Below are 26,978 nucleotides of genomic sequence, written 5' to 3'. Positions count from 1 at the left end.
GGGGGGGGGGGGGGGCAGCTGCAGTTTCTCATCATACAAGTGATCAGACCGCTATAGAGTCAGAACGCTTGTATGTCACAGCCGGTACCGGCTGTTAAAATAGTTTTGCAGGGTTCTGCTCGTGCGCGCGCTAGAGGGTGCACGCGAGTGGAAAAAGAAATCACATAGCTGTATGTTCGCCCGCGCGTAAAAGTCTGCCATCCGCCTGTGTATTTACAGCAAGCAGACGGCAAGTGGTTAATTATGTACAGTATATACACAGTATAAAATATATACATCACTGCTAAATGTGTTACATCATTTTCATAAATGGGTTCATGTAAAATCAGATTTGTACATGAGTTTGTAATCATTTTTGTGTCAGAACAAAAGATATTTCAAGAACCTCAGTCACAACTCGGCTTATTTAAAGTGTATCCACTCCCAAGAACAAAAAAGTTATATATTTTAGTTTAATGGCCCTTGTACCCAGCTGTACCCGCCCCCTCCCCCATCCGTTCCGCCAGTCAGCGCTGGCAGATCGGAGCGGGGAGGGGGGAATCCATCCCCTCCCCTGTCACGGCAGAGAGCCGTGACAGGATCGAGAGGTGAGCGAACGCCGGTATATGTTCGCTCACCTCCCGATCTACTGAGCCGACCTGTGACAGTCTCATTGTCACAGGTCGGCTAGAACTATGAGGTGAGTGAAAAGCACTCATCTCATAGTTCTCCTTTACCTCAGTGGAGAAAATTCTTCAAGTGAACCTCAATAAGCCCTTGATTTTCCTGATCCTTTTCATTTTCCGCATTTCTGCTTTGACTATATTTCTGCTTTATGTCTGTCTGCTCAGTCTGCTCCCAAACACTACGATGTCTAGGTGATACTGTTGTCTCAGCGGCAGAGATGAAAAAAACACAGCCCAATATACACATTATGGGACATGTTTATGAGATACAGTCATTAAAATCTGTAACTGCAAGCATGTAAAAACATGAAAAACACAGTATTACTTTCAGGTAGAGGTCACAATAATAGTCCACTGTGTACTCCGTGAAAATATACAATATAGATGAAAGCGTTCGTTTTTCCATTAAAGTGGAAAATCCTTTTAAAGGGCAGAGAGTCGCTCATAAACACATTAGTCTGCCCTGGAAGGACAACGCATGCACGAGCTGTTGTGTTATCTGTTAGAAATGAACAATTTGTTTTACTGAACTTTGAACGTCCATAAAAACCATAACTTTTCAAAGTGTTCATCATCTAACCAAGAGAAAAAAATATTTAGAAAAGAGAAAATATTATTCTGTGTTCTTGGCAGGAAAAAACAGCACAAAAGGAAACTGATTTGAAAACTGCCAACTTGAAAACTACTTACAAGTATTTGCCAAGTCAAAATATAGTCTGCTTTGGAGTCACGGTTGAGTAGTTCAAACAGCAGCAGAAGAGAATAATGTCTTGTGAAGTTCTTTATTTAGGGCTGAATAATAGTTTCTCTTCTGGAGTCGTTTGCAATCAATTATATGAACTAAATGACACAGGAATGTTAACAGTGGCGATGAGTGGGCTTGGTAAGATGGGAGCAAAGGATAGGGTGACCATAGGGCCCAGCCTGGGAATGTGTGATGTTCTGTCCACTGAGAACAAGGGAAAATCATAAAGCACCCTTAGGCTACATTCAATTATATGAACTAAGTATCATAAATGCCTGAGGCTAGTTATATGAACTAAATGTCACAGTAATGTTAACAGTGGCGATCAGTGGACTTGATAAGATTGAGGCAAAGGATAGGGTGACCATAGGACCCAGCCTGGGAATGTGTTATGTTCTGTCCACTGACAGCAAGAGAAAATCCTAAAGCACCTGAAGTCCCCATTCACACCTTTGCGTTCTGTGGATGTATGTTAAATGCGCTTCAAAGAGCATGCTTGACTCGTGTTCACGAAACATGGCAGAAATGCACTTGCAATGCCATCACTTGCTAATAGCACCCCAAACGTTTGTTTGTCCCATGCGCTAAGGGCTTGTTCACACCATATCCAGTGCGTTCCAGCACGGTTAGTGGCTGAAAGGCACTGGATCGCATAATTCAAACCTCCCATGTTCTGGGGTGGAAAGGGGTGTGGGGGTGCCATTAAAGTCAATGGCACACCTCCCGGACAACAGTGTGATCCCCTGCACTGAATCGCATGGCACAGCAATGCCCACGGTGCGGTGTGATCGCAAACAATAGTGCATGCAAACACGCACAAATGCGACACGTGAACAGCTCCAGGCTATATTAGCACGGGGCTTTAGGCTGGGGATGGGGATTCCTGCAGCAAGGACCTATGGGTTCTTGTAGTAGGCATCCCAGGTGTGTCCATATGTGGCCGCTGTGCCCCTGAAAGTTAATGACAGACTGAAAGCAGCCCCATCTGTCAGCGGTAGTCCGAATGTAATCATTCATGGAACAATTACCTGCAGTTCAGGATAAATGATTGTCCTTGTCGGCAATCTGTCTGCATCCAGGGACAGTTATCTATCCCAAACCGCAGGTAATGGTTCCACGAACAATTACAGATTACAGATCCATCCTCTGTCAGTCTGCCATTTACTTGAACACATCTATGCAGACTCACCTGGGATTCCTGCAGCAAGAAACTATAGGTTTTTGTCGCAGGAATCCCCAGCTGCAGCCTAAAGCCCTAACTGTACATTTAACACTAAGGGGTCTATTTATAAATAACTAGCTGTGCGCATCTATCTGTGTTCAACAAAAGTCCCAAATAATACCCATGAAGATATTTTTAATATGTTATTTCCTGATATTTACGGTAGGTTGTACTTCTTAGGACCAATGTAATATTCCCTAATACCCCAAGAACATTCATTCCTAAAAGAAAATAGCATAAGAACATTCGATCAGAAGAGAAAATAGCCTAAAACGATAGCCTAACAACATTCGATCAGAAGATGGAATACCATAACGCGGTAGTAAACCGCTGTGAGAAGGGTGTGTTTTTGCCTTACCTTACAAGTGTGCCCTCCCTTCTCTATCTAGCACTGTCCGATATATCTTTGTTCCCACGTTCGTTCCCCCATCACCCCCACTTCCGTGTTCCCGAGCATCCTCTTCAGCCATTGGGCTGGCACTGACATTTCATACCTGTGCCTGTGCACACATGTTCACAAATGGACATTCAGTTTCACTGGGTGCATAGCTTTGCAAATATTTTATTAAAATACTCTTTAACCTAAAATGAGCCCTTAACTCTCGACCACCCCTCTAACACTTAGCCCCTGACCTTAAACTCTTCTAACCTTCACCCTAAGACTTAGCCTAAACCCCTACAATGAGCCATGCACACTTAACGTAATCCCTAACATGAGCCCTTACAGGTCAATTCTAAGCAAACAGCTAAACACACAGCTAAAATACATACACGGGAGATGTTTTAGTTGCCAAATGATTTGTAATTTTGTCCTTCCAGTCCTGAGCTTTGTGTAAGCAGCCAGAAATCACAGCCAGGTCGGTGACCTCATTTTTCTCTGCTGTAGTTTAGTAATACAAATTGGTCGCCTCCCTGCTCCCAGCCTGTGATTGGATAATAAAGGATCATCAGCTTCAGATATATTTGCAAATGTATGCTACAGAGACTTTGATTTTAATCATAATTAAATCCTAGAAACAGTTTAAAAAGTTTTTCAGTGCTGGCTAGCTTGACTGAATGCTGGTTATTTGCTAAGTGAGGTGCCCCTGCCACACGCATCTTCTAATTATAATTTGGTTCCAACAGCTGACATTGTAAGAATCATCTTCACACCTTCAACATGTGATAGGTGTTACTCGGCACCATGGCCCAGGTCTCTGCAGCACACATCTGCCCTAAACATAAAAGCTTAAGTAGACTGCAGGAAATCCAACCTGTACTTGATCATCGGGTTAGACTGATTATGCAACGGATTCAGGTCTGTCTGAGTTCTCTCTGTTTATTACTTTGATTACTCCTGCAAATTTCATAGACTGTACTTGTTCTAAGTGTGTCTGTGCTTATTCTACACATCGTCCTTGTTTATTTGCTTTTGTCAGCCATTGCTCTGTCTACCTGTCCAGAGCCTAGACTCTGCTTAAGATCAATATGCCTGTACCTTTTCTGACCATCAGCCAGCTGACTTTTCCAGTTTCTACTCCCTGTCTGAAGTCCGCTCTAGCTTCTGTTTGTTGTCCATTGACACTAGTTATACAGCTGGTCCAACATAAACACCCATTTATTTTGGCTTATCTTTGTCTGCAATTCACAAGGCACCTAAATTGCCTTGTGCAGCTGCCAAATTTCTTCTGCTTTTTGCCAGGTTCACTACCACGTTCACTGCAGCTGTTCCCTTCACTGGCATCAGCAAAGCACAAATTCAATAACCTTTAAACAGTCAACAATCTCTACTGGTCACTGGACCCTCAACAAAGGTGCCCAAAGGGGAAGGTAGTCTTGACAGTATAATGGAGGTTTTTCTTCTGCCAAGACTTTAGGCATGTCTGCTCATGTGCCCCTCCTCAGCCTCTTTTTTTCCTCTGTCCATTCTTTCATAAAGCTAACAACTGTGTCCCCGTAGGACCTTGTTATTAGCATTTTTCATATCCTGCATGCCAAGTCAGCAGTATTAATACACAGGTTAATGAGGAGAGACTGGGACAGTAAGTGATGAACAGCATCTGCATTCCCTTGTTGTGTGAGGAGGTTGATCTTGGCAGCATTCCATTGTTACACATGTAAGGGAATAACATATTCACCACAAATATCATATTTTTAGCTATTTTCACAATGAAATGTGCGTAGAACGAGACATTAACCTGTCATACACACTCCTATACTTATATACCGGCTGTGGATGCGGAGACAAATAAAGTACAGAGGAATCTCCACTCTCAGCATAAAATTACATATAGTCTGACTTTCCCTGAACTTCCCCCCGTCCATTCCTTCCCCATCCTTCCTGCTGGGCTGTTGGCCTCTGATACGCACTGACTGACATAACCTGAGTCAGTGAGAGCCTGGCAGACGTCCAGTGGCCCAGCTTCTGAATAGCAGGGGATAATCTGCTACAACTGGGAAGTCCATGAACAACCCTGGCCAGAGATAACAGCAAACATGACTGAATTCAGCAGCGGGAGAGCAGAGAGAGTTTTTTTTTTTTTTAATTGTAGAGTGTGGGGTCCGGAGTATTGGCACTTGAAGCATGTTCCTCAGCCTGTCCTGCCAAAGGCCAAATATATAACACAACATGGCTCTTACAACTTGCAGCCTATCGGCCAACATTTCTAGGCTTGGCACTGTAGCTTTCCTTTGTGTCTGTGAGTTTACAAAGGGTGAGTTGAGCTGGAAATATATTACAGGAAGCATGCCACTTAAAAAATAAATAAAACCTGCCTTAAATCATATCTAGATCCAAAAATGAAAATCTAATATTTTACACCTAACCAGTCCTTAGCTGTGGTGGCTGCCTTATTTTTTTCCTTTATTTTCACATGGTGATCCAGTCTGTAACACACTACCTGTCCTAGGGTGACAACCCTCACTCACCATACTATATCTATGAAGGAGCAGCGTAGCTACCTATTTTTCCTCTTACAGAACAAAAACCACATGTACCTTCTTTTTTATGAGTTGCCCCTCTTTTTGGTCTAAGCTTTGGGTCTCTATAATAATTGGACTGTTTACCAAAAGTCTTAAAGTACACTAAACCTTTCATCCAACCTCTAAATGATTGCAATTGCTATTTTCAAAAAACAGTATAAAGAAAGTATAGTGGAGCAAAGAAAACTATTGTGGGTTTAACCAATAATTGTTTGCCTATTTATTCTTTGTGGACCATGTAATTGGGTAAGGGCAGGGATATGTCCTTTACCTATATGTCATGTGCTAAAAGGTAAAGGTAAAAAGAGGTGACCAGAATTTACTTGTGAAAGAGAGCTGCTGCCTGGCTACCACAATACGGCACACAGTGGAATGGGGCAACACTCACGGCACACACACAATGCCCTACGCGTGCATTTATTCACATGCAGATGGCGAGGTTGGTTTAATTTTTTTTTTACATTTTTATTTATTTTATTATTTTTTACTTTTTTATTACTTTTTACATTTGTTTTCACGTATCTTTATTGCTATCACACAGGGGGTAACAACCCCTAGGTTATAGTGATTGGAAGTGACAGGTTTTTTTTTTTTATGGAGACATCTGGGGTCTATTAAACCCCAGATGCCTCTATAATTAGACTAGATGTCCCCCTTTTAGACTCCAATACAGAAGATCAGCAGCATTTTGCTCAAGTACAGCTCCTGTCTCACTGATCACACAGAGCAGATCGGAGAACGGACATTCTGCGGTCTGTTTCCCGCTCTCCATCCTGAAGTCATTTGCCATGGGCCCAGGTCCCCCGGAAGAGTGGGGGACCCTGAAAACCACGGCGAGGAGATGAGCAGGGGGTGGACAAGCAGGCTGCTACAAGTAATCTGGACGGCTGTATAGCCGCCCAGATCACTTGTAGAATTCGAGCGCCGGCTCCCCCACTCTACATTTAGCCCTGCTTGGCCAAAGCAGAGTTTAATGTAGAGAAAAAAATCACCTGCCCAGAACTGCATGTCCTGGGAGTCAGGCGATACGAATGCTGCATCACTGGAACTTATTGAACAGAAATAACAAAATTGTATATTTAACACACCAAAATGCAGCAAATTAAAGAAGTTCATTATACATTTAATTAAAATCATATATATTTTTTTAATTGTTACTATGGTTATTTGAAATCTTTGCTATGTTCCCAAAATACTCTGCACACCAGGAACCAGGCTAAGAGAAGGAACACCAGCACTATGAATATCATGGATAGAGGAGGCTCTAGCTTCCTTCTCCGTAGACTGCAACATCTTTAGACACTGGTATAGGTGACAGTTGCTCTGACCACAGAACAGGATGCTCAGAGACTGTAGATGAAGGTTTCATAGTACAACTGGTCATCTGTCATGGATTATTGCATTGTCTTTTTAAGCTTGAGTCTGCTGAGGAAGATTTTTAGACAGGTTTAACAGAGGAGTATAGCGCAGAAAAGACTTTATCAAAGGGATATTGTCATTTGTAAACCAATGAGCTAAATAAAGAAGGGACTGTGACACAGGAAGCTTCATAGCATCTAAATACAAGGGTTCTCCTCCCCTGACTGTATAGTCATTACTTGGTTGTATGGTGTGGCAATTGCAAAGACTAAGACTCCATTTACACCTGAACACAACGCATTGCAACGCAAATGGGTTTCCAGGTAATGATGTGCATTGCTGTGCATGCCGTTAGCCAGCCAATTCAAAATGAATGTGCTGTACTGTACCTCAGTGTATGAACAAACATCCTGCTTGATTTTTACAGTGCACTACAACACACATGTGTTCTGGAGGTGCATTGGGCTTCAAAAGAAATAGTACCTCAAAACACTAATGCATGCACAGTGCACCTGTTAGTATTGTGAACACTTTTATGGGATATTAGTTATTAGGTTTAAATATACTTACAGTAAATACTGGTATGATAGGATAAGCATTATACAGTACGTAAATAATTCTAGGAATAATGCAATCATAATTGCACCAAATGCACCAGCATATAGAGAAATTAACAAATTCCATTATGGTCAAAGTGGAGCAAAGCGCAGCTGAAGTCCACAATTATAAGAATAGTGCAACTCTCCTTTGTTAATTTAATTAGATTAGCCACTGCTAGATAAAACAGTAGAACCCTGAGGAAGATATTGCTGTGGTGAAACATGTTGGGGTCAGTTTTGTTTGAAAATGATTATTGCTTTGCTCTTACAGAGAGGCTGAAATTATAATAGGGAGGAAGAGTAAGCTAAGCAAGTAGTAGGGTCTTTAAAGTCACACTAAACTCAGGAGTTAAATCTTAAGAATGCATTCAATCACCTTAACTATGAACAAAAATGTATTTTATTTGTGTATCACTCAGCTGTAATTCCTCAAATCATCTCTGAATTGGTGATAACACTGTCCTTCCTACTGGAGGGTGGCTACTTTTGTTACCCATGGCCCCTGTGTGTGTTATAAAGTAGCCACCGATCCAAGCTCGCTCCCGTGATGGACTACAATCTCATGTTTAGCTTCCTATTTGTATTGAGTTTGAACACACACAGGGACCATAGAGAACAAAGGTAGCCACCCTCCAGAAGGAAGGACAGTGTCAGCACTAATTTAGAGATGATTTGAGAATCTACAGCCGAGTGATACACAAATAAGATACATCTTTGCTAATAGTTAAGGTACTTGAATGCGTTTTTAAGATATACTTTTTAAGATATATACATACTTGCTAAATTGCTGTTTCATTTTATCCTTAATGCCCTCTTTACATCTATAGGGTTGCTCCTTGCCTTCAGGGTCTCCGTGGAGCCACCCTTACCTGTAGACTCCTGAGAATAAAGTTGTATGCAAAGAGCCGGCACATACACAGATAACTGTTCTGACCACCAGCTTTTGGATTGATAGCCCTTGTGTGTGTGTGATGTAAGCAGTGTATGCTCCCCAATTGGAATTTCTGGGAATGGTAAAACAGATGTTTGGGGCTAAACGTAGAAAAGAAAACACTGCGGATATGCAGATATTAAAGGATAATTAAACCCTCAGGTTTTTTTGCATGTGTCTACTGCTAGCAAGCAGTAGATATGGGCAAAAACATAAAAAAAGAAAAAAGTTACCAAAAAGGTTCAAACTTACCTGTGTCTCAGCCGCGCACTCCCGTCTGAAGATCATGGGGCGGGCGGATGTGCAGTAGAGATCTTCGACCGGGAGTAGTGGAGAGACACAGGGTAAGTCAATGCAGGCAGCCCGGCAGCGTGCACGCGGACAGACACCATGGGACACAGAAGACACAGCAATCAGCGCTGGATCAGAGACCAGCTCCAGCACTGGTGGGACTCCTGAAAACTACTGTAAAGAAGAAGATGATCAGATCAAGAGGCATCACTTAAGGTAAGTCCTTACACCAGCATAGGGCGGGGAGAAAAATAAAATGTGACTTTAATGTCACTTTAACTTGGATATAGAGGAAATATACTAAATAATAATTGGGAGTTTAATACTATTTTACTTAATTATAGGGACATCAGTTGCCACAAAAGGGGTTAGCTTAGCTTTGCTTTAAGCGGACCTTCACCCATTGAATGAACATCCTGTCATCTGCTTAGCTCTCCCCCTTTCTTGCAGACAATGTCCTGTTGTTTGTCAGGCCTGGTTCATACCTAGGCATTTTTGAGCAGTTGTAAAAGCACTGCTAAATTCCCAACACAAGAAATCCCATAATTTTCAATGGCCCCTGATCACAGCTGAGCAGAAAAATGCCAGCAGGAAAATGGCGAAAGTCTGAAAAGTCAAAAGCACGGGCAGTTAAAAGCACGTTTTTGCACAATAGACTTTAATGGGAACGCCCGAAAACGCGTGGCAGAAGCATGTGGCACATTTTCGTGCACATTTTTGCGTTTAAACGTGCATTTGTCTATTGCTTGCAATGCGCTTCAAAAATGTGCACAACACGCAAAAATAGTCGTGTACACGGCCTTAAGGTAAATCCTCTAATTTTTGTGCAGCCCACCACTTCAATACCTAGGGGAGGATGATGTAGCATCAGCCCCCTGTGGGCTCCAGGGATGTCACAGGAGGCAGTGTTAGATGAAGTATTGCACTATTTGCATCTAGGTATCAGGGACCTGGCAGAGACACCTGCGGTTGTCCTCCTTGCAACCAAAGTTCTCCTTGTGCAGCTCTGCTTCCATGCGGCCATCATACCCCCATCTTTTAAAAGCAGGTTTTCTACTACTCATTTACACAGCCAACTCCTGATGATAGGAGGCTCAAGAGGGCAGTGCGGAAGCAGAGCAGCACAAGGAGAACTATGGCTAAAAAGTAGACAATGCTGGACTGCATGTAAGTATTTGTTTTTTATTGTACAAGGACACTTATTTGAGGTCACTTAATTAGGTTTGCATAGATTTAACTGCACACCCGCCACTGTACCTTGCCAGGTAAGGCTTCCTCTCCTATGATTAAAAAATCATATTTATAAGTCCATTATCCAGCCTGACAGACCTTCCCGTTTTGGTTACTATTGAATAGATTATTTTCGACTCGTCTAACTGAAGCATGCCACTGAACCCTGCATCTGTCAGCTTGACACTCAAATTAAGAAGAAATGCATGCATTGTATAAAGGATTCACTTAGAGGCTCAGTTACATGCAGACATTTCCTGCCTTATAAATATGAATCAGCACATAGACATATTCATATAGCCTTAAAAGATCAAGCATACAACAACCCTCTCAAGATGTCTAGAGCTGTGCGCTGTGAACAGCAACCTTCACTATTCTTGTATAATTGCTCAGTTCTTACATTTATCCAAAGATTATAACCGAAAAGTGAACCGGCTTTGATTGCATCCTGTAAGATGCAGGAAGCTTTTAGGCAGAAGTCTTGGATTTCCAAATCCATTTATACAGTGTTGTAGCACCAGTACTTGTTCATTAGACTAGCTTGCTTATGGATAGCGGCATTTGGACACACTGCTGCTCCGCTGCACACATTTATTGTGGAACATGCTGGCCAATATTAGCGCCACAAATTGGAAGGTCAGCTGACCTTTGTGCGTGGTCATAATACAATCATATAACACTACGCAGAAAAAGGAAACTTATCTCTGATAGCTGTCATGATTACAGCATCGATGAGCATAGAAACAGCATTACCTTGCTACACCAGTCAATGTGACCTGATCGCTAGAAGATATTGTAACATTTGATTTACATATGTGAACAGTCCACTTGCAGCATTGAATGCACCCGTGATTTATACTGTTTTTTTTTTTTAAATTTAAGATACTCTACATAGTTACATGGTTTAATTTTTCACTATTTAGAAAATGTCCCCACTCCACCCAGACAGTCAGGCTTGGATTGTCTCTTGCCTCAGCACCCACCTTCTCCTGATTGGTGGGTGTGGGTATTTATTGCGCACATTGTGTAATTTGCATTTCTCTGCTTAAGAAATGACTCAAAATGTAGAAATTTTGGGATGGAATTGTTTTGTTAAAATTGATTAAATGTGATACTTCAGTTAAATAAAGAGAATGATTTTTATTCCCCACTTTGCAAAAGAGTGTGAATAGTGATTTTGTAAGGATAATTTTCTTACAAAGGCCCAGTGGGGTTATTGTAACACAAGGCAATCCATGTGGGAAGGTGTGCAGTTGACTTTTTTCTTACCAGGCTTAAGCTGGGATGGGGAATCTGTTTTTTTGCTTAACCATTCAGCTTTATAGGTTTGCCATAGATGCAAGGCAAGGAGTATATTCTTCCCAGTCCAGTCACAGGCTGGGGGTGGAGAGATGACCTAGCTGTGTTTCTTAGCTGAATCAGAGAAAAGCCGGTTCACTGCTGGCTCTGCTGTGTGAGACAGTTATGTAGATGTCAGGACCGGATGGACAAAAGTAAAAAAAGACAGTGAAGACAGATTCCTTATCATGTATATATTTTAAGTTTATATTATTATAGGCATTTATATATCGCATCAACAATTTTTAGGCAGCACTTTCAAATACTGTACATTCACATCAGTCCCTGCCCTCAAGGAGCATACAATGTAAGGTCCTTATCTTACATGTGTACATATTAGGGCTCATTAACCTACTAGATTGTCTTTGGTTTGTTAAAGAAAATCGACACAAGCAAACTCCAGACAGATAAAAAATTGAAGGAAAGTCCAATGTTAAAGCACTCTCCGGGGGAGCTGGAGTGGCATTCACTGGTGTGCTGCTTCTAGCGGGTACGGACCGGGTTGTCCGACGTATGTAACAAAGAAACAAAAAAGAGGAAGAAGTGGCACAACCTAGCGCAAATGGTTGTTGATGAGTTGAGACACGGAGATCGGATAACCTTATACTCAATTCTGGGGAGATGGATATATACTTCAGTATGATCACCATACTTCATACAGATGTATCCTAGGTAATATTTGAACTAAGGACCCCAGTACTGCAAGGCAGAAGTGCTCAATAATCCATTTTAGCTGTCTGCTACTGATTTCAGGTTTAAATCCTTTACCATCCGTGTAATTTATATAGTTTTTCAATAATCGATTATAATCGATTATGTTGATTAGTTGTTGCAGCCCTAAGTAGCTTTAACCTGTGTCAGGTGATGGGTAAGGAGTCCATTCAGAACTGAGGCCCCTTTCACACTGGGGCATAGTGAGGATGCACATCGCAGGAATGTACGCACATATGCAGGACTGTTTCTCGCATTTGGTGCGCATTCCTCTTGATCTGCATTGGGTACCTGGGTGTGCGCCAACCATGGAAAAGAAGTACATGTCGCAAATTCAGTTACATGTTTCCGTTCTTTTTCTTTGCATGCGTGAACGCGTGAGGAAAACCCTGTGTGCTCCTTGGTGTTTGGGGTGCCATTACCTAGTATGTAGTATAATTAGCCTACCTAGTAATGGCACTGCAAACAAATTCAATGTTTGTTCACGTATCGTGAACGCGCATCAAAGCGTGCATGTTTGACGTGCGATCACGATACTTCCTGGTGTGGGCTTTCTGAAAAATTTCCAAAAAAAGAAGTAGGGAATAATTTACAATGAAGTTTGCTACAATCCTTGCAAGGAATATAATTAGCCTGCAGAAGGTTGTTCTTTTTTTTCACCTAACAAAATTGACATTTCACTTTCATTGTATAAAGAATTAGCATAAAGACTGGTTCTCTTTATTGCCTATGGATTTGATATTGTGAGCAAGAGGCAGAGACATACCTTTCTTCCTTCTCTAATAAATTATGCCTTCTGTCGTAGTTAAGATGATTTTTTGCTTGCACATCAAACTTGGTTACGAAACTTTGAATATGTTCTCTTCCTCGCCGAGGATTCCTTGACAGGATTGTCAAGAGGTATGAATTTTAAATGTTGCCGGATGATTTGCTAAGATCAGCATTTCCAAACTGCTATCAATTTGTGTACAATGTAGTGCCGTGTTTACAGAGTGTGACAGGTTCTGCACCTCATTGTTTTGCTCTGCGATTCTTGTAAGACATGTTGGCGCATGGAGGAGGGGGATTGTATATGGTTCAGAGTTGTGTCAGGTCTCGCTATGAAGGGACGTCTGGTGCCTATAGCCAATGCTTGGAATATGTCTCATTATAGATAAACTATTATAATGTTGCTTTCCTGTTGCATGATATTTACACAGTCTAGTTATTAAAGGGGTGTCTAGTCCAGTATACATTTATTCTCCTCTTTTCACTTTTTAATAGACAACAGAGAAAGGAATGCCATCGCTCACTCTACCTCCTGGCACATCATAAATTACCGTCATCATAGGTTTTCAGAAACTTTCTTAACTCCTTCCAACAACCTTGAGCTTGAATGCCTAAACCTGCTGTTGACTAGTGTGTGTATTTTCACAGACCAGTAACTAAAGCAGGTTTATATGTGGAAAGCACTCTTCACTCTAATTAGGACTAGAAAAGAAATGAAAACATGCAGAGGATAGTCCTGGATGTCATGTATGTTGTGCCTACACTGTGGAGCTTCCTATGATGAATGGGTCCACTTTGGGTTTTGCCACCTGGTTAAGAAACCAAATGTGCCTGGTTGGAGCCCAGCTCAAGCCATATCTCACCTTTAGTTTTGGATAGAGGGGGGAGAGGTAGAATGTCTGTCAGTGGCCCTCAGGAGGAGATCTTTCCTCACTTCCTGCCCCTTTTTAAGTCATGTTGTGTCTACACTGTGAAGGTTAGTATGATGAATGGTTCCACTTTGTGTTTTGTTACCTGGTTAAAAAACCAAAGGTCGGGGGGTGTGGCTTGCTGGCTTGCTGCATTGACGCTTTCGTTTAGAGCTCCATGCAGCGACGGGCCTTGAGGCTAATTGAAGCGACTATCGGGTCTTACCCGCATCGATCCGGACCCTCCTCTGCCTCCTTCGGTCCCCGGCCATGAAACGGCAGCAGAAACGGAGGGGGAAACGGCCGCAAAGGCTGACTGACTTCTTCGGCCCTTCAGGGCGACGGCGCGGCCAAGATGGCGCTGGCTCCTCTACATCTGATCTGCGGCGGCTCCATCTGCAGGGCGTTCATCTGGTGGTGCTTCTCTGGGGACACAAGCATCAGACTCCTCTTCTGGCTCATCCCAGCCCACCACTCCTGCAGAATGGAGCCCTGATAAGTCCAGGCAGAGGGTGACATCCCCTGGAGCTGGTCAGAGGGAGGTAAGCCTGCTTAATGCATCCCTAGATGCATGAGGGAGTTGATTGCACCTATAGATGCCTTTCCCATATCACACCAACCCGTCTCAGATTCCACACTTAAGGGCATGCTGGTGTCCCTACGGAGTTCACTAAACTCAGATATGCAGTCCCTAATCACCCAATTCAAATCTGATTTACAAGTGGGTGATAGAGTGTCACATATTGAGGATAAGATGGGAGAGTTTGCCACTACATTCAACGACTTGGTAGATGCCCACAACACCAGGGAGGATGATTATGAGTGGATGAAGGCCAAACTGGCTGACCTGGAAGATTAGGTCTCGCCGCAATAATGTGAAAGTACGTGGCATTCCTGACTCGGTCGCTCAGACAGACCTGATGGCGTATGTGCAAGATATCATGCATGTAATCATGCCGTACATTCCTAAAACTGAACTGATCATAGACCGCATACATCGCCTGCCTAAGCCGCCTACCTAGAGATGTGCTAATGCGGGTGCACTTTTACAATGTAAAAGACCACTTTCTGAGGCTAGTGAGAGACCCATCCAAACTCCCTGAAAATTACTCGCGTCTCCAATTCTACTCGGATCTATCCCAACATACTATGATGTTTTGGAAACGGCTTGTGCCAGTCATCAGAGCACTGCAAGACCATCAAATCAGATACCGCTGGGGCCATCCGGCCAAACTCACAGTGTCCAAAGAGGGAGAATCATACACGCTGTTTTCCTTGGAGCATGGCCTGACGCTCCTGGAGAAGTGGAAGATTCCCCCTGCCCAGGATTCTGCCTCCCGCCCGGCTGTGTCTCCTAGTAAGATGGCCTCCGATTGGCGTACAACTACCCACAAGAGGGGGTCCCAGACGTCGAAAGTTCCTGATTAAATTTGACCTGTGTTGCTACCTGCTGTTTGCAAGCCTCCTGGCCCTGCTCAGCCACACTAATCACCATGTGTGATACCCCCAATGCCGTGATCAGTGCCAGTCACTGCAAGTTGGTCCCCAGGAGGGACCCTTTTTTTTTGTTTCCTTGTTTTGTTTACCTGTTTTTTTTTCTTCTGGTTTGCTTTTCTTTTTATGTGCCATGTGCGGGACAGAGCAATTCATTCCACGAAGGGGCGCCTACAGGATCCCGGCCTGAGATACCACTATCAGCAGTGATGAATCTGACGACCAACGCTCCTTTTTGCTTGGGCGTGAGTATGGGGCCTATACTGCTTTTCGTTAACCCCCAACCACAATGCCTGTGAATATAATTTCCCTAAATGCTAAGGGGCTTAACCACCCGGCTAAACGGAACCAGATGTGGAAGGAGGCACCGTCCCTGTCTGTGGACGTCCTATGTGTCCTAGAGACCGACTTTTCTCTTTTAACATTCATCAGGTTAGATTTTTGCGCAGGGTGGTTAAGAAAATGAATACCATACGTCAAGGCCACACTGTAATATGTGGGGACTTTAATTTGGCCCCTGACTCCACCCTCGATTCCTCCAATACCCCTAGGAAATCTTCTTCGGAACTGCAGCAGTTGCTTCGCGATTAATCTTTGTACGATGTCTGGAGCTGCTTGCATGCTTCTGAACGAGATTTCACTTTCTTTTCTGCCCCTCATAATTCGTATTCCCGAATTGACCTTCCTGGCAGACAAGCACAACCTGACTAACGTATCCAAATCTTCTATCCACGATATTACATGGTCGGATCATGCACCGATATCTACGATATCTACAGACGACCACAAAGTATACCACCCACAGCAGATAGCCGATATGTTCAGCTCTTATTATGGGGCCCTGTATGACCTTAAGGATGATGCCACAACTCCCCAACCGACTGTATCAACCTTCCTGCTTTGACTGCCCTACAGCTCCAACAACTAAATGCCCCTATTTCTCCCTCTGAAGTACTGAGGACGATCAAAACACTCCCAGTTAACAAATCGCTGGGGGCAGGTGGCTTCTCGAGCGAATACTACCAGTGTTACACGAATACTCTAGTGCCACGCGCAGAGCTCTCAACATTATACACCATGCGTGGGGTTCCGGTGTACCTTCTCTCCTTTTGGCGCTAGATGCCGAAAAGGCGTTTGACCGGGTGCACTGGGGCTACCTAAAGCAGGTATTACATAAATTTGGATTCAGCGAGTGGATACAGCCAGCCATCTTGGCCCTTTATTCCAATCCCTCGGCAAGGGTCTTCACCATGGAAGCCTTTTCCGCACCCTTTTCCATTACAAATGGAACCAGACAGGGCTGTCCCCTATCCCCTTTAATATTTGATCTTGCCATTGAACCCTTAGCCGAAACTATTAGATCCCACCTTCTCATAACGGGGTTCAAATTTGGGAAAAATACACACACTTTTAATCTGTTTGCGGATGACGTGCTCCTCCTACTCACGAATCCTGTGTCCTCCCTGGCTTCAGTCTCATCAGTCCTCCAGACCTTTAGTGAAGTGTCTTATTATAAGGTGATCAAAATCTCAAATTCTGGATTTGGGAGTCAACCTTCGGACCAAAAACACACTACAGTCTCGCTATCCTTTCCAGTGGTGCACTATGGGGATCTCATATTTAGGCACTACTCTAACGGCTAAGATATCTCAGATCTTCAAGGCCAACTATGCGCCTCTAGTGTCAAGGTTACGGTCACAACTCCAGAGCTACCGGAGACACATTCTGTCTTAGTCAGCCAGACTGGCAATATTCAAGATGATGACCCAAATACTGTACCTTTTCTGGACTCTGCCGGTACCCCGGCCAGTCCACTTCTTCAACACACTCCACACTTTGATGCACAGTTTTATATGGCAGGGCAAAAGACCTATGTGCGCTACATACTTATCAAACACAAGAAAGTGGGAGGATTGGTGGCCCCAGATCCACAGGATTACTACTTTGCTGCCCTCCTCGACTTACTGCAAGCCTGGCTACAGCCAGCCCAACACAAATTGTGGTGCGAGGTGGAAGCGTCGTTTATCCCTAAATGCAGCCCACATATATATTTGATTGCACATGCACTGCCCAAGGACTTAGTAGGCACCTTCTCGCCCATGACTCGAGCTTCCCTTGTGGCATGGCAACAGTTAATGAGTGAAACCATGATGGCAGAACCACAGACGTCTCTGGATGTTCCACTTGGGGCGCTGCACATACTTCTTCCCTTTAGTAATTTGTCCAGATGGATAGAACGGGACTTGACGCTGGTTCGAGACCTGTTTGATGGGGACTACCTGAACCCTTTCTTACTTTAAGCAAGGAATTTGGCATACCGGCAGGGGACATGCTTCTATACCACCAACTAGCTCACCTTTTGCGAACTACCTCTCTGAGGGAGTGTAGGATTTCAAACTCAGCCAAAAAGTTCTACTTCTCCAGCCCCGCACAAATTTACATGCGTGTATGTAGGGGTGGGGACTTTTTTTAAAAAAAAAAATTTTTGACATTCTTTTTTATGTGTAACTTTCAAAAAAATTTGGGGGAAACTAAATGTTTTTCCTATTTTTTTTTTCACTTAACTTTATTGCTATCACAGAGGGGGCAGAGAAACCCCTCTATGTGATAGCAAAAGAGGTGACAGGTCCTCTTTATGGAGACATCAGGGGTCTCCAAGACCCCTAATGTCACCTAGGACCCCCCTGAAGAAGCTGATGAAGCAGAGATCTGCTTCATCAGCTTCTCTCCAGCATCTGAAGCTGGAGAGTGACACGAGAATGCGGAAGTGATATAACATACACCACTTCCGCATTCTGACAGCGGAGAGGGGACCGGAGGGAGATCGTGAACTGACCTCCCTCTGATGCCCTGTGACAGAGGCAGTATGCTTGACAGCGGGAGGGGGGAGCCACAGAGGGGGGGCGCATGTCACGTGACCTCATACAAGCGATCCGCCGGCTCTATAGCCGGCGGATCGCTTGCATATTAAGGATCATTGCTGCCTGTTTTCAACTGACCGGCATCTCCCACTCGCGCGCACCGGATGTAACAGGACAGGTATACACGCCCAGTTACATCCAAGAAGCTCCCGGCCGGCCGTGTATACACAACGGCTGGCCGGGAGGTAGTTAAGTAACATGTGAGCACAAGAGATCAAAATGTATCGTTATTTTTCACATGTACAGCCTGCATGTAAGATCTCCTTAGCGTGTCTGTTATTTTCTTGAAAAATGTTGTTCAATAAAAAAGATTGAATTTAAAAAACCAAAGGTCCCTGGTTAGAGCCCATTTCAAGCCATATGTTTCCTTTAGTTTTCGATAGAGGGGGGAAGAGTTAAAATGTCTGTCAGTGGCCCTTAGAAGGAGATGTTTCCTCATGTTCTGTACCTTTTTAACCCATAGACCTAATTAAGGGATCAGTTGACACCAGGGCAGGGAGGTATGGCCAGCAATAAAAGCATAAAGAAGCTTTAATACTTCCCTGCTGTCTCTAAAACTAAATACAAACTTGGCTGGCTTTTGGCTTTAAAGGTTTATTATCTCAGTGCAAAGAAAGTGATAATGGAATCAGCAAAGGAAGAGTTGGGGGCATACCATTTGTGCACACTGTGAAGCAGCACAAGGGCATTTTGGAACTTAGGGGCTTCTTTATATTAGCTGCGGGTTAGATGGGTGCAGGAACACCTCCCACTCTTACGTAGAGTTGGGCACAGCTTACTTCTATCTAGCTGTCAATTGACACAGCGCAAAAATACTGTAGGTTTACTTGTCCGGTAATTGAATTTGGAGGTGGGGGGGGGACAACATAAACTGTTCTTTCACAGGGGCCATTTCTTGAATGGTTAACATCTGGGAAGAGTTCATATGCAATTGAGTTAATGTTATCTCTTTCAAAGAATAAGAACTCATTGACAACAGCTGACACGCGCTGGGGCGCACATAACTTGAGTTGTGATGTGCTTTAGAATGTATTACAGTGCTTGGATTTTTTCCATTATTTAAATCTTCAATCTTGACACTTCATTTAACTATGTGTGGCAGTGTGTTGCGATGTGATGTAGCATGTCAGAATATGATGCATTGCATAAAAATGCAACTTGGTATGAACTAAGGCAATATGACATAAGGCAAACTGTCTTTTTTTTTTACATTGGAACTGCGTTGGGTAATGCTTCCCAATGCAGCTCAACAGAGTTGGTGTGAATGAGCCCTAAATCACTTTAAGGAAACAACTGGGATGCTTAAAGAGGACCTGTACTGTGGAAACTATGCCCAACAAAAGGCTAGCAGAGAGCAAGGGAATAGTTATCATTATTGCCGGTAGGCTTCCTGCAGCCAAACTTTCCCCATTACTAAATAACCAAGCCTTGTTGAACACTGTGCCTGTGTGTGGAGGCAACCATCTTTAGTAGAGGAGCAGTGTTCTGCTTCGGAGCTGTCCCCTTGATGACTGGTAGGTTTTGAATCAAGAAGCAGTAGGATATTTAAAAATATATTTAGGAATTTAACAAAAGGAACAACATTTTCTCTGCAGCTCCTCTGATCTAATGTACTGTGCTGTATTTATTTATGTATTTCTTCGCACAGCGTGGACACTCCCTTTAACTCACAATTGAAAATCAATACAGCAATCAGTCCACACTGCAGACTTTGACACATTCTTCAGTGTTTCTTACACCTACTGTTTGTGCATGTGAAATTAGTTCTCTGGACTTGGCTGGGATCGCAGGGAAAAAAAATGTTAACTTAGTAACTCCTCTTCCTCTGTAGCCATGTATTTTATTTTCCTTGTAATTTATGTGGATATGCTGAAAAGTGAGCTTCCCTATTAAAACCCCTTGGTGTTTTCTTCTTTCTTTCAAGATATGCTGCTCTACCTCGGTGCGCGGAATGTGATTGCGGCTGGTAAAATGAGTTGAAAACACAACTTAGATGATTTTAAATCAAAGCCGAATGTGCAGCCAGGATATTAGGAAGCGCTTCAGACACAACATTATCTGAGCAGCTTTTGCTGTGGTTTGGGGCTTTTTTTTTTCTCTTGGCTTTTTGCTGATCCGTGTAAACGCTCAGCCCAGCAAACCAGCTAAATTAAACAAGACTTTTTTTTTGGAAGCCGAGGAGACTGATAACACGCTAACCTTAATGTCATTCTGGGGTTTACTGGCATATGGTCTTTACAAGCTGTGGGGCAGAAACCATGGCTCGGCCTAGAATTATCACGGCAAATTGATGGGTTACTATGTGGAGATTGTAACTGCGACCTGTCATTAATTTATCTGGAGGGTTTTGTAAAATAAACACACAGACGTACCTTACAAGTTACTGCAATGAGTAATCATGATATATAGAGTATATTAACCCATAGCAACCAATCAGATTCCATCTATCCAGAGCAGTCAGGATGATGAAAGGTGATTTTTGGTTATTAAGAGGTACAGCAGAACATTAACACTAGAGCCGTAGCAGCTCCTGCGATAATGTCAAGGCATGTAAAGCATAATTGCACAGAATGGCAGACTTATCTCTCAGTTTGCCCTACTCCAGCATTGACAAGTCTGCACTCAACATCGCCTCTGCTGCTGTCTTCTCGGTTGCTTCTTCTGCATCCACCGTCTTCAGTCTTTGGCCTTTGGTCAGCCTCTGATTATGTAACTTGTGCACATTCTGGTTAACTTAAAGCTCTAAATGAGACACACAGTGTTATTAGTCAGAGGATAACACACTCAACCATCTTGCCCCTTCTTTACCTGCTCTGTACAGCATTTTATATACATTCAATTACAAATAGACAGTCTAAAAGCAAAGAGCTTCTAATTTGCACTCTCTTTACAAAACCCAGAATGCTCTGTGACTATGGTGTTATAGGTGTACACTGTGTTAAAATGTATTTTTGCAACATAAAGATTTTATATAAATAATACAAAAAATATGTATTACAGTTTGAAAATGCATTTACTTGTATTAACTGCATTAAAGTGACACTAAAGTCAGGAGGTAAATCTTAAAAATGCATTCACGTACCTAAATTATTAACAAAAATGTATTTTATCTGTGTATCACTCGGCTGTAGATCCTCAAATCATCTCTTGGTGCTGACACTGTCCTTCCTTCTGGAGGGTGGCTACTTTTGTTCCCCATGGTCCCTGTGTGTGTTGTAAAGCACCCACTGCTCCAAGCTCACTCCAATACAAATTTGCAAACTAAACATGAGATTGTAGTCCTTTACGGGAGCGAGCTTGGAGCAGTGTCTACTTTACAACACACACAGGCACCATGGGGAACAAAAGTAGCCACCCTCCAGAAGGAAGGACAGTGTCAGCACCAATTCAGAGATGATTTCAGGATCTTCAGCCAAATGATACACAAATAAGATACCTTTTTGTTTATCTTATTTGTTTATCTTATTTATCTTAGATGTTTCCTTGACTCAGCAAATCTTCCTTTTTTGAGTCCACATCCACTTTTAGGTAAACCCACTATAAGAGAATGAGTCCCCATAGCTGGGATATTCTGATTGCCGGGATGGGGCTGTGATCCTCTATATTCAGTACTTCTGAGTCACTGACCTAGAACAAGCATGCAATATGTAAGGCCAAAAGTTAACACCTGATTTGTGTAATTCCTGTGTGGTCAACAAGACATGAAGTGAAATAAAATCTCTCAAACAGGTATGCAGATAAGAATTCAACTTTTTTTCCCACTCAAACCAAAGCCAAAAAGTATGAATTTAGGTCAGGTGCAATGCAAAAAACATTTGCGTGAAGCCAGCTTTGTCAATTTGCTATATCTCATCATGTCTATGTGATAATTATGACCATCCTTAGGTAATTTGTTAATATATCATCTTGTTTTTTAATGGATACAAAAAAATCCTCGGGACACCAACATCATCCCAATATTTTCTTTGCCTTTCGATTATCCTATTAGGTGAATGTACAGTTTGCTTTGCAAGGTTATTCAATCGTGACACCATCCAGTTACGGCATACAGCTCCCAGAGAAAGCCTCTGAGTCTAATTGCTTGCAATTGGATGAAAACTTATGTCAGTGCTATTTAGCCATTCCTGTCCAGATTTCCTCTTTTTCCCCACTGGGCCATCATAAGTGATATCCATTCTACTCAACCATCACAAATCACCAGTTCTTCAGATGCTTGACATACCAGGCTTACTGCTCTATCCACAGACTCCTTGTAATGATGTCACGGTTGGGCAATGTCAGTCACCAGAATTACATAAGGATAATAAAACATATTACAGTAATTTTCGAAGCATGTTGCTTCATGGAGACCGGTCAACTAACGCAGTGTTTTGAGTGCTCTATTTCCTGGATGTGTGTTTTTACAGCTAATATGATTTTGTCAGCTGCAGGAATTATTATCCATTTAGTAACACAAACTGTTCTGAGACCTGTCAAAATACTCAATGTTATAAATTCTGTACCTTATAGTTCATAGAACTTATATGGGAACTTTTTATTTCAGCATGAGACAGTCTTTATAAAATAACGTACAAAGGAAGTACAAAGTGCATAGGCATAGTGTTAGGCTTTGTTTAATAAAGAGGATGAAAACATGAATGTGCTCATAAGTGATGACTGTCACTTAGCTCTACATGCTGAATAGCCATGGTGCAGCTTGTGGCCACCAGCATACAACCCTGACCGGGTGAAGTATAACAAATTAGATGCCTCAGTCTTGTAAACGTCTCACCGTAACACAACTTCCTTCCCCTCTGGATTTTGTCAGCTGTTCTGCCTATTGCCACATCAGATGGACGTAGCCTGGTTGCTAGGGATGTGTTTCGGGGACATTCCCCTTCCTAAGCCTGAGGGCGGTATGGGTAGAAGAGGAGTAATGAGTGTATGATGGTGGGCAGCATGTGAATAGCTGTGCACAGGGTATTACTGTAGGCAGTTTGTGCAGAAGAAAAGTGCAGAGGGTGTGGTGGTGGGCAGTATTTGCAGGAAAGGAGTGAGGAGGGTATGACAATGGGCAGTATTTGTGGGAGAGGACTGCACAGGGTATGATGGTGAAAACTATTTGAAGCAGAAGAGTGCAGAGGGTATGACGGTGGTCTGTATTTACAACAGAGCAGTGTATAGGGTATGACAGTGGACAGTATTTGTGGTAGAGGAGTGTGTAGGGTATATCGGTGGGCAGTATTTGCAGGGAAGGATTGTGAAGGGTATGACAGTGGGCAGTTTTTGTGGGAGATGAATAAGGTTGGTTTGCCAGTGGGCAGTATTTGCAGGAGAGGAGTGCGGATAGTATGTTGGTGGCCAGTATTTGCAAGAGAGGATTTTAGCGGGAAGGATGGTGGGCAGCATTTACGTGAGAAAAGTTTGGAGGGTATGATGGTAGGAAGTATTTGCAGGAGAGGAGTGTGGAGGACATGACGGTGGACAATATTTGTTGGAGATGAGCGCGAAGGGTATGACTATGGACAATATTTGCATAAAGCAAGTGCTCAGGGTATGACATTGAGCAGTATTTGTGTCAGAGGGGTGTAGAGAGGGTATGACCGTGGGCAGTATGTATTTGTGCATTGCCTGCTCTCCACTACAAATGGAATTGTGGGGTGGAATAGAGCGTTAACCCTGTGTAGGTTCTGGTGCTTGCACACAGCTTTTTTTCTTTTGCTCCAATAGCTGAATAGGTCAACGGGGAAATGAAGGAAAGGTGAGTGCAAAGACAGGTAGGGTAATTAAGTGAACGTTAATGGGCATACATTTCCAAGCACTTTCAATCAGTTTCAAATAGCTTTAGATCGTCAAAATAAATCACTACCAACAGTCACAATTGCTTCCAGGACAGAAAGTATCCGTCATTTTCAGAGTGGTTGAAATTGCCTGAAAATTGCAATGCATATAGCCAGCATTAGACATCTAAACAGCTCTGCTAATGGAAACTGCAAAAGAGTTTGTTTATATCAGAGTTCCTCCTTAAATAAGCCTACAAAACCAAGAAGACTGAGCTTATATTTTAAAGTTCAAACATTTCGCAGAATTTTACACCTTAAGAAACACAGAAGGGGAACTCTGTGTGTGTTTCTTAAATTAAGCTTCTTAAATTCTTAAGTCTATAAAATGTAATCTACACCCCACTTGATACACACTGTGAAATTTCTAGTAAAGTCGTGTTAATGTTGGCTTTCTGTACCATGGAAAAATAGAAGGTGACAAGAAGCAATTACATAACTTTTACCGGGGGAATACATTCGAGGCAATTAGTGCTTTGAGTTGGTTGTTTAATTAAATACTGAATAGAACACCTGCAATACATTGACGCTTTAAGATGCGGTTTACTTATTTTTTTATATTTAGTTTGCTACTTCACGGCTAGTTTAATAGTTTATGAAAGCAAAGATCACATTTTCTCTGTTGTGCTTTCATGGCTACAGAGGCTCTTTGAGAAATAAATGGAGTATGTCAAAGTATTAAAGTTTAGGACAAAGTTAATCCCGTAACGGTGCTCCTGATTTGTAGAAGAAAAGCTGGGCTTAAAGAGGATCTGTCAGTATTGAAACAGAATATCGGGGGGTATTGGAGAAATGTGCAGGTCACTTGGCATAGATTCCCTTGGTGTTGTCGCAGTCCACTGATTATGACTTGACTAGTCGCAATCCTCTCCCGCCTTTCTTTTCATATAACAGCCATGTACACACTCATACATACACTTTGAGTATTGTGTAACTATGTTGGAACTTTAGAATGTGACATTTCTTAAGAAATGTGATTTATACTGCAGGCAGTGCAATGCAGGCAACACTTACTGGTGCTACCATTCTACATTACTATTAAACTAGATGTAAACCCAAACGTGTTTGCCTTTTATCTTACTAAAGTACTGTGTATCATAACCAAATGCCCTTTTCTTAAAATTACACTATTTTTTACCTGTTTTCATCTTTTGTTGCATATCAGTGAGTATACTCACCTGATTCTCCAAGGCGGCCGGCTGTCACAGCTCTCCCTCCAGCCTGTCTCCTTCTCCGCTCCAGCAAAGGTATGTCCCTCATGTCCTATACATTGTATTGGATGTGATGACTCATGGACCTTAGACTATTGCAGCGGAGGGGGATAGGCCTGCCAGGGACCAGTCTAAGGCTACGTTCACACCTAGGCGACAACTCACCGCGTGGCAATCGTGCACGATTCTGCACGGATTGCCCCGCGGTCAGGAGTCGCCAAGGTGTGAACCAATCGTGCTGAGGATCGAACCGATCGCGCTGTGGTTCGTGCAATCCAACACAGTCATGTCGGGCGGATTGAGCAGTTTCCTGCCGCGATTCCACCCGTGCTTCCGAACACAACAAAACAGCCGCGCGCGTGTATCGCAAAAAAAAAGGGATTGTACTTTTTTTCTGCGATTGCCACGCGGATGTCACCCCTGCGATTATATCACTGGGTCATCGAAAACAGAAAGGTTTTATTTAACGTTTTATTAGCATGTTGATAGGGATGGGGGGAAGGAGGAACCAGAGAAGGCAACATATAAGTCGAATAAACTTCAGCTTTAAGTGACTTCAAACACTGAAGTGTGCAGTCATCAAACTTGCCATTTGACACGGTTGTGAATTCAACACCATTTGTCTAGTGAAAGATGTAGAGAATATTTTAGGTGCATTTAAGCTGAAATCAGGACAGTCCTTGTGTAATATGATGAGTGTTAAGTCATAGAATTGTTTGACCATAGAATTGTATGGCTTCTCTTTTACCAATACACAAAATGCAGTATGCCACCAAAAACTAAAACTGCCACCTAAGGCATTGATCTGAAACAAATTCTTGGTGACCAGATGTACCGAGCAATTGATTGACTGCCATTAAGTCAGATTCAACTCCTATGCCAGGGGTAATTAAGATGCCAGTGGCCAACTCTGCCTGACTCCATTTCTAACTAAGATAGGGTGGACTAGTGTATTAAACACAAACACAGCCTTTCATGCCTCATCATTGTTATACTACAAAAGATATAAAAAAGAGAAATAGCAGACAGATATGTAGATGGATGCATTCTCAACATACATTAAATAAGCAGAAAATATTTGCGTGTATACATTCGGATTCTTGTAACCAGTTTTTCCACAGTCTGTATGGAAAATGTCTGCAGATGACGACCTTACCACAGCATTTATACCATTCCTTGTAATACATTCCATCCATATGTTTTCTCCATTTGCAGGACATCTCCTTGGACTTTCCCATGACGATTCTAAATTCTGCGAGGAGAACTTTGGCACCCTTGAAGATAAACGTCTGATGTCATCCGTCCTGACGAGCATCGATGCCTCCAAACCATGGTCAAAGTGCACCTCGGCCACCATCACTGATTTCTTGGACGACGGCCATGGTAAGTAACTTAAAGTGAGCAGACTGTCAAGAATATTCCATCGTTTTCAAAAGTGACAGTTTATGAAGTCAGAGGGTAATGTATTACTATGTACGCCTGCTTTATTAAAGCCACTTCCTCTGTTAGCTGTAAATGTTAAGTGCCTCAGGTTATGCACATTATAAATCTTTTTAATGGGAGACAAGATGTTCTTCCCAAATTTCAGAAACCTTAGATAGTTCTAGAGGATCTTTAACGTGTGCTCCAATTTAGCTGAAAGCATCGTACTGTTTTAAAAACTAGAAGTTGCTGTGAACTCCAAAGGGGACAATTATAATGGAGAGCGGATATCGCTATTTGCTCCAATCTCTATACTGCAACGTTAGTCTTAAAGTGTGTGCCAAACACAAAACTTTTTTTCCAGTTTAACCTAATTGGGGATG

General features: G+C 42.7%; 1 protein-coding gene across 1 annotated transcript in view; it reads left to right on the top strand.

Moving 5' to 3' along the window:
- Positions 1 to 26,556, top strand: part of ADAMTS5 (ADAM metallopeptidase with thrombospondin type 1 motif 5) — a gene marked incomplete at its 3' end in the record, with an annotated part of 56,610 nt that extends 30,054 nt beyond the window's left edge. Inside the window, exon 3 of the mRNA XM_018555363.1 lies at positions 26,389 to 26,556. Coding sequence (XP_018410865.1) covers positions 26,389 to 26,556 — 168 coding nt within the window. The remainder of the gene's footprint in view (positions 1 to 26,388) is intronic.
- Positions 26,557 to 26,978: the final 422 nt, after the last annotated feature.

The sequence above is a fragment of the Nanorana parkeri genome, unplaced genomic scaffold, assembly GCF_000935625.1.
Source record: "Nanorana parkeri isolate BGI_ZX_2015 unplaced genomic scaffold, ASM93562v1 scaffold194, whole genome shotgun sequence".
Classification (NCBI taxonomy): domain Eukaryota; kingdom Metazoa; phylum Chordata; class Amphibia; order Anura; family Dicroglossidae; genus Nanorana; species Nanorana parkeri.
The sequence above is the reverse complement of the archived record's forward strand: the minus strand, read 5'-3'. Positions and strand labels throughout refer to the sequence as shown.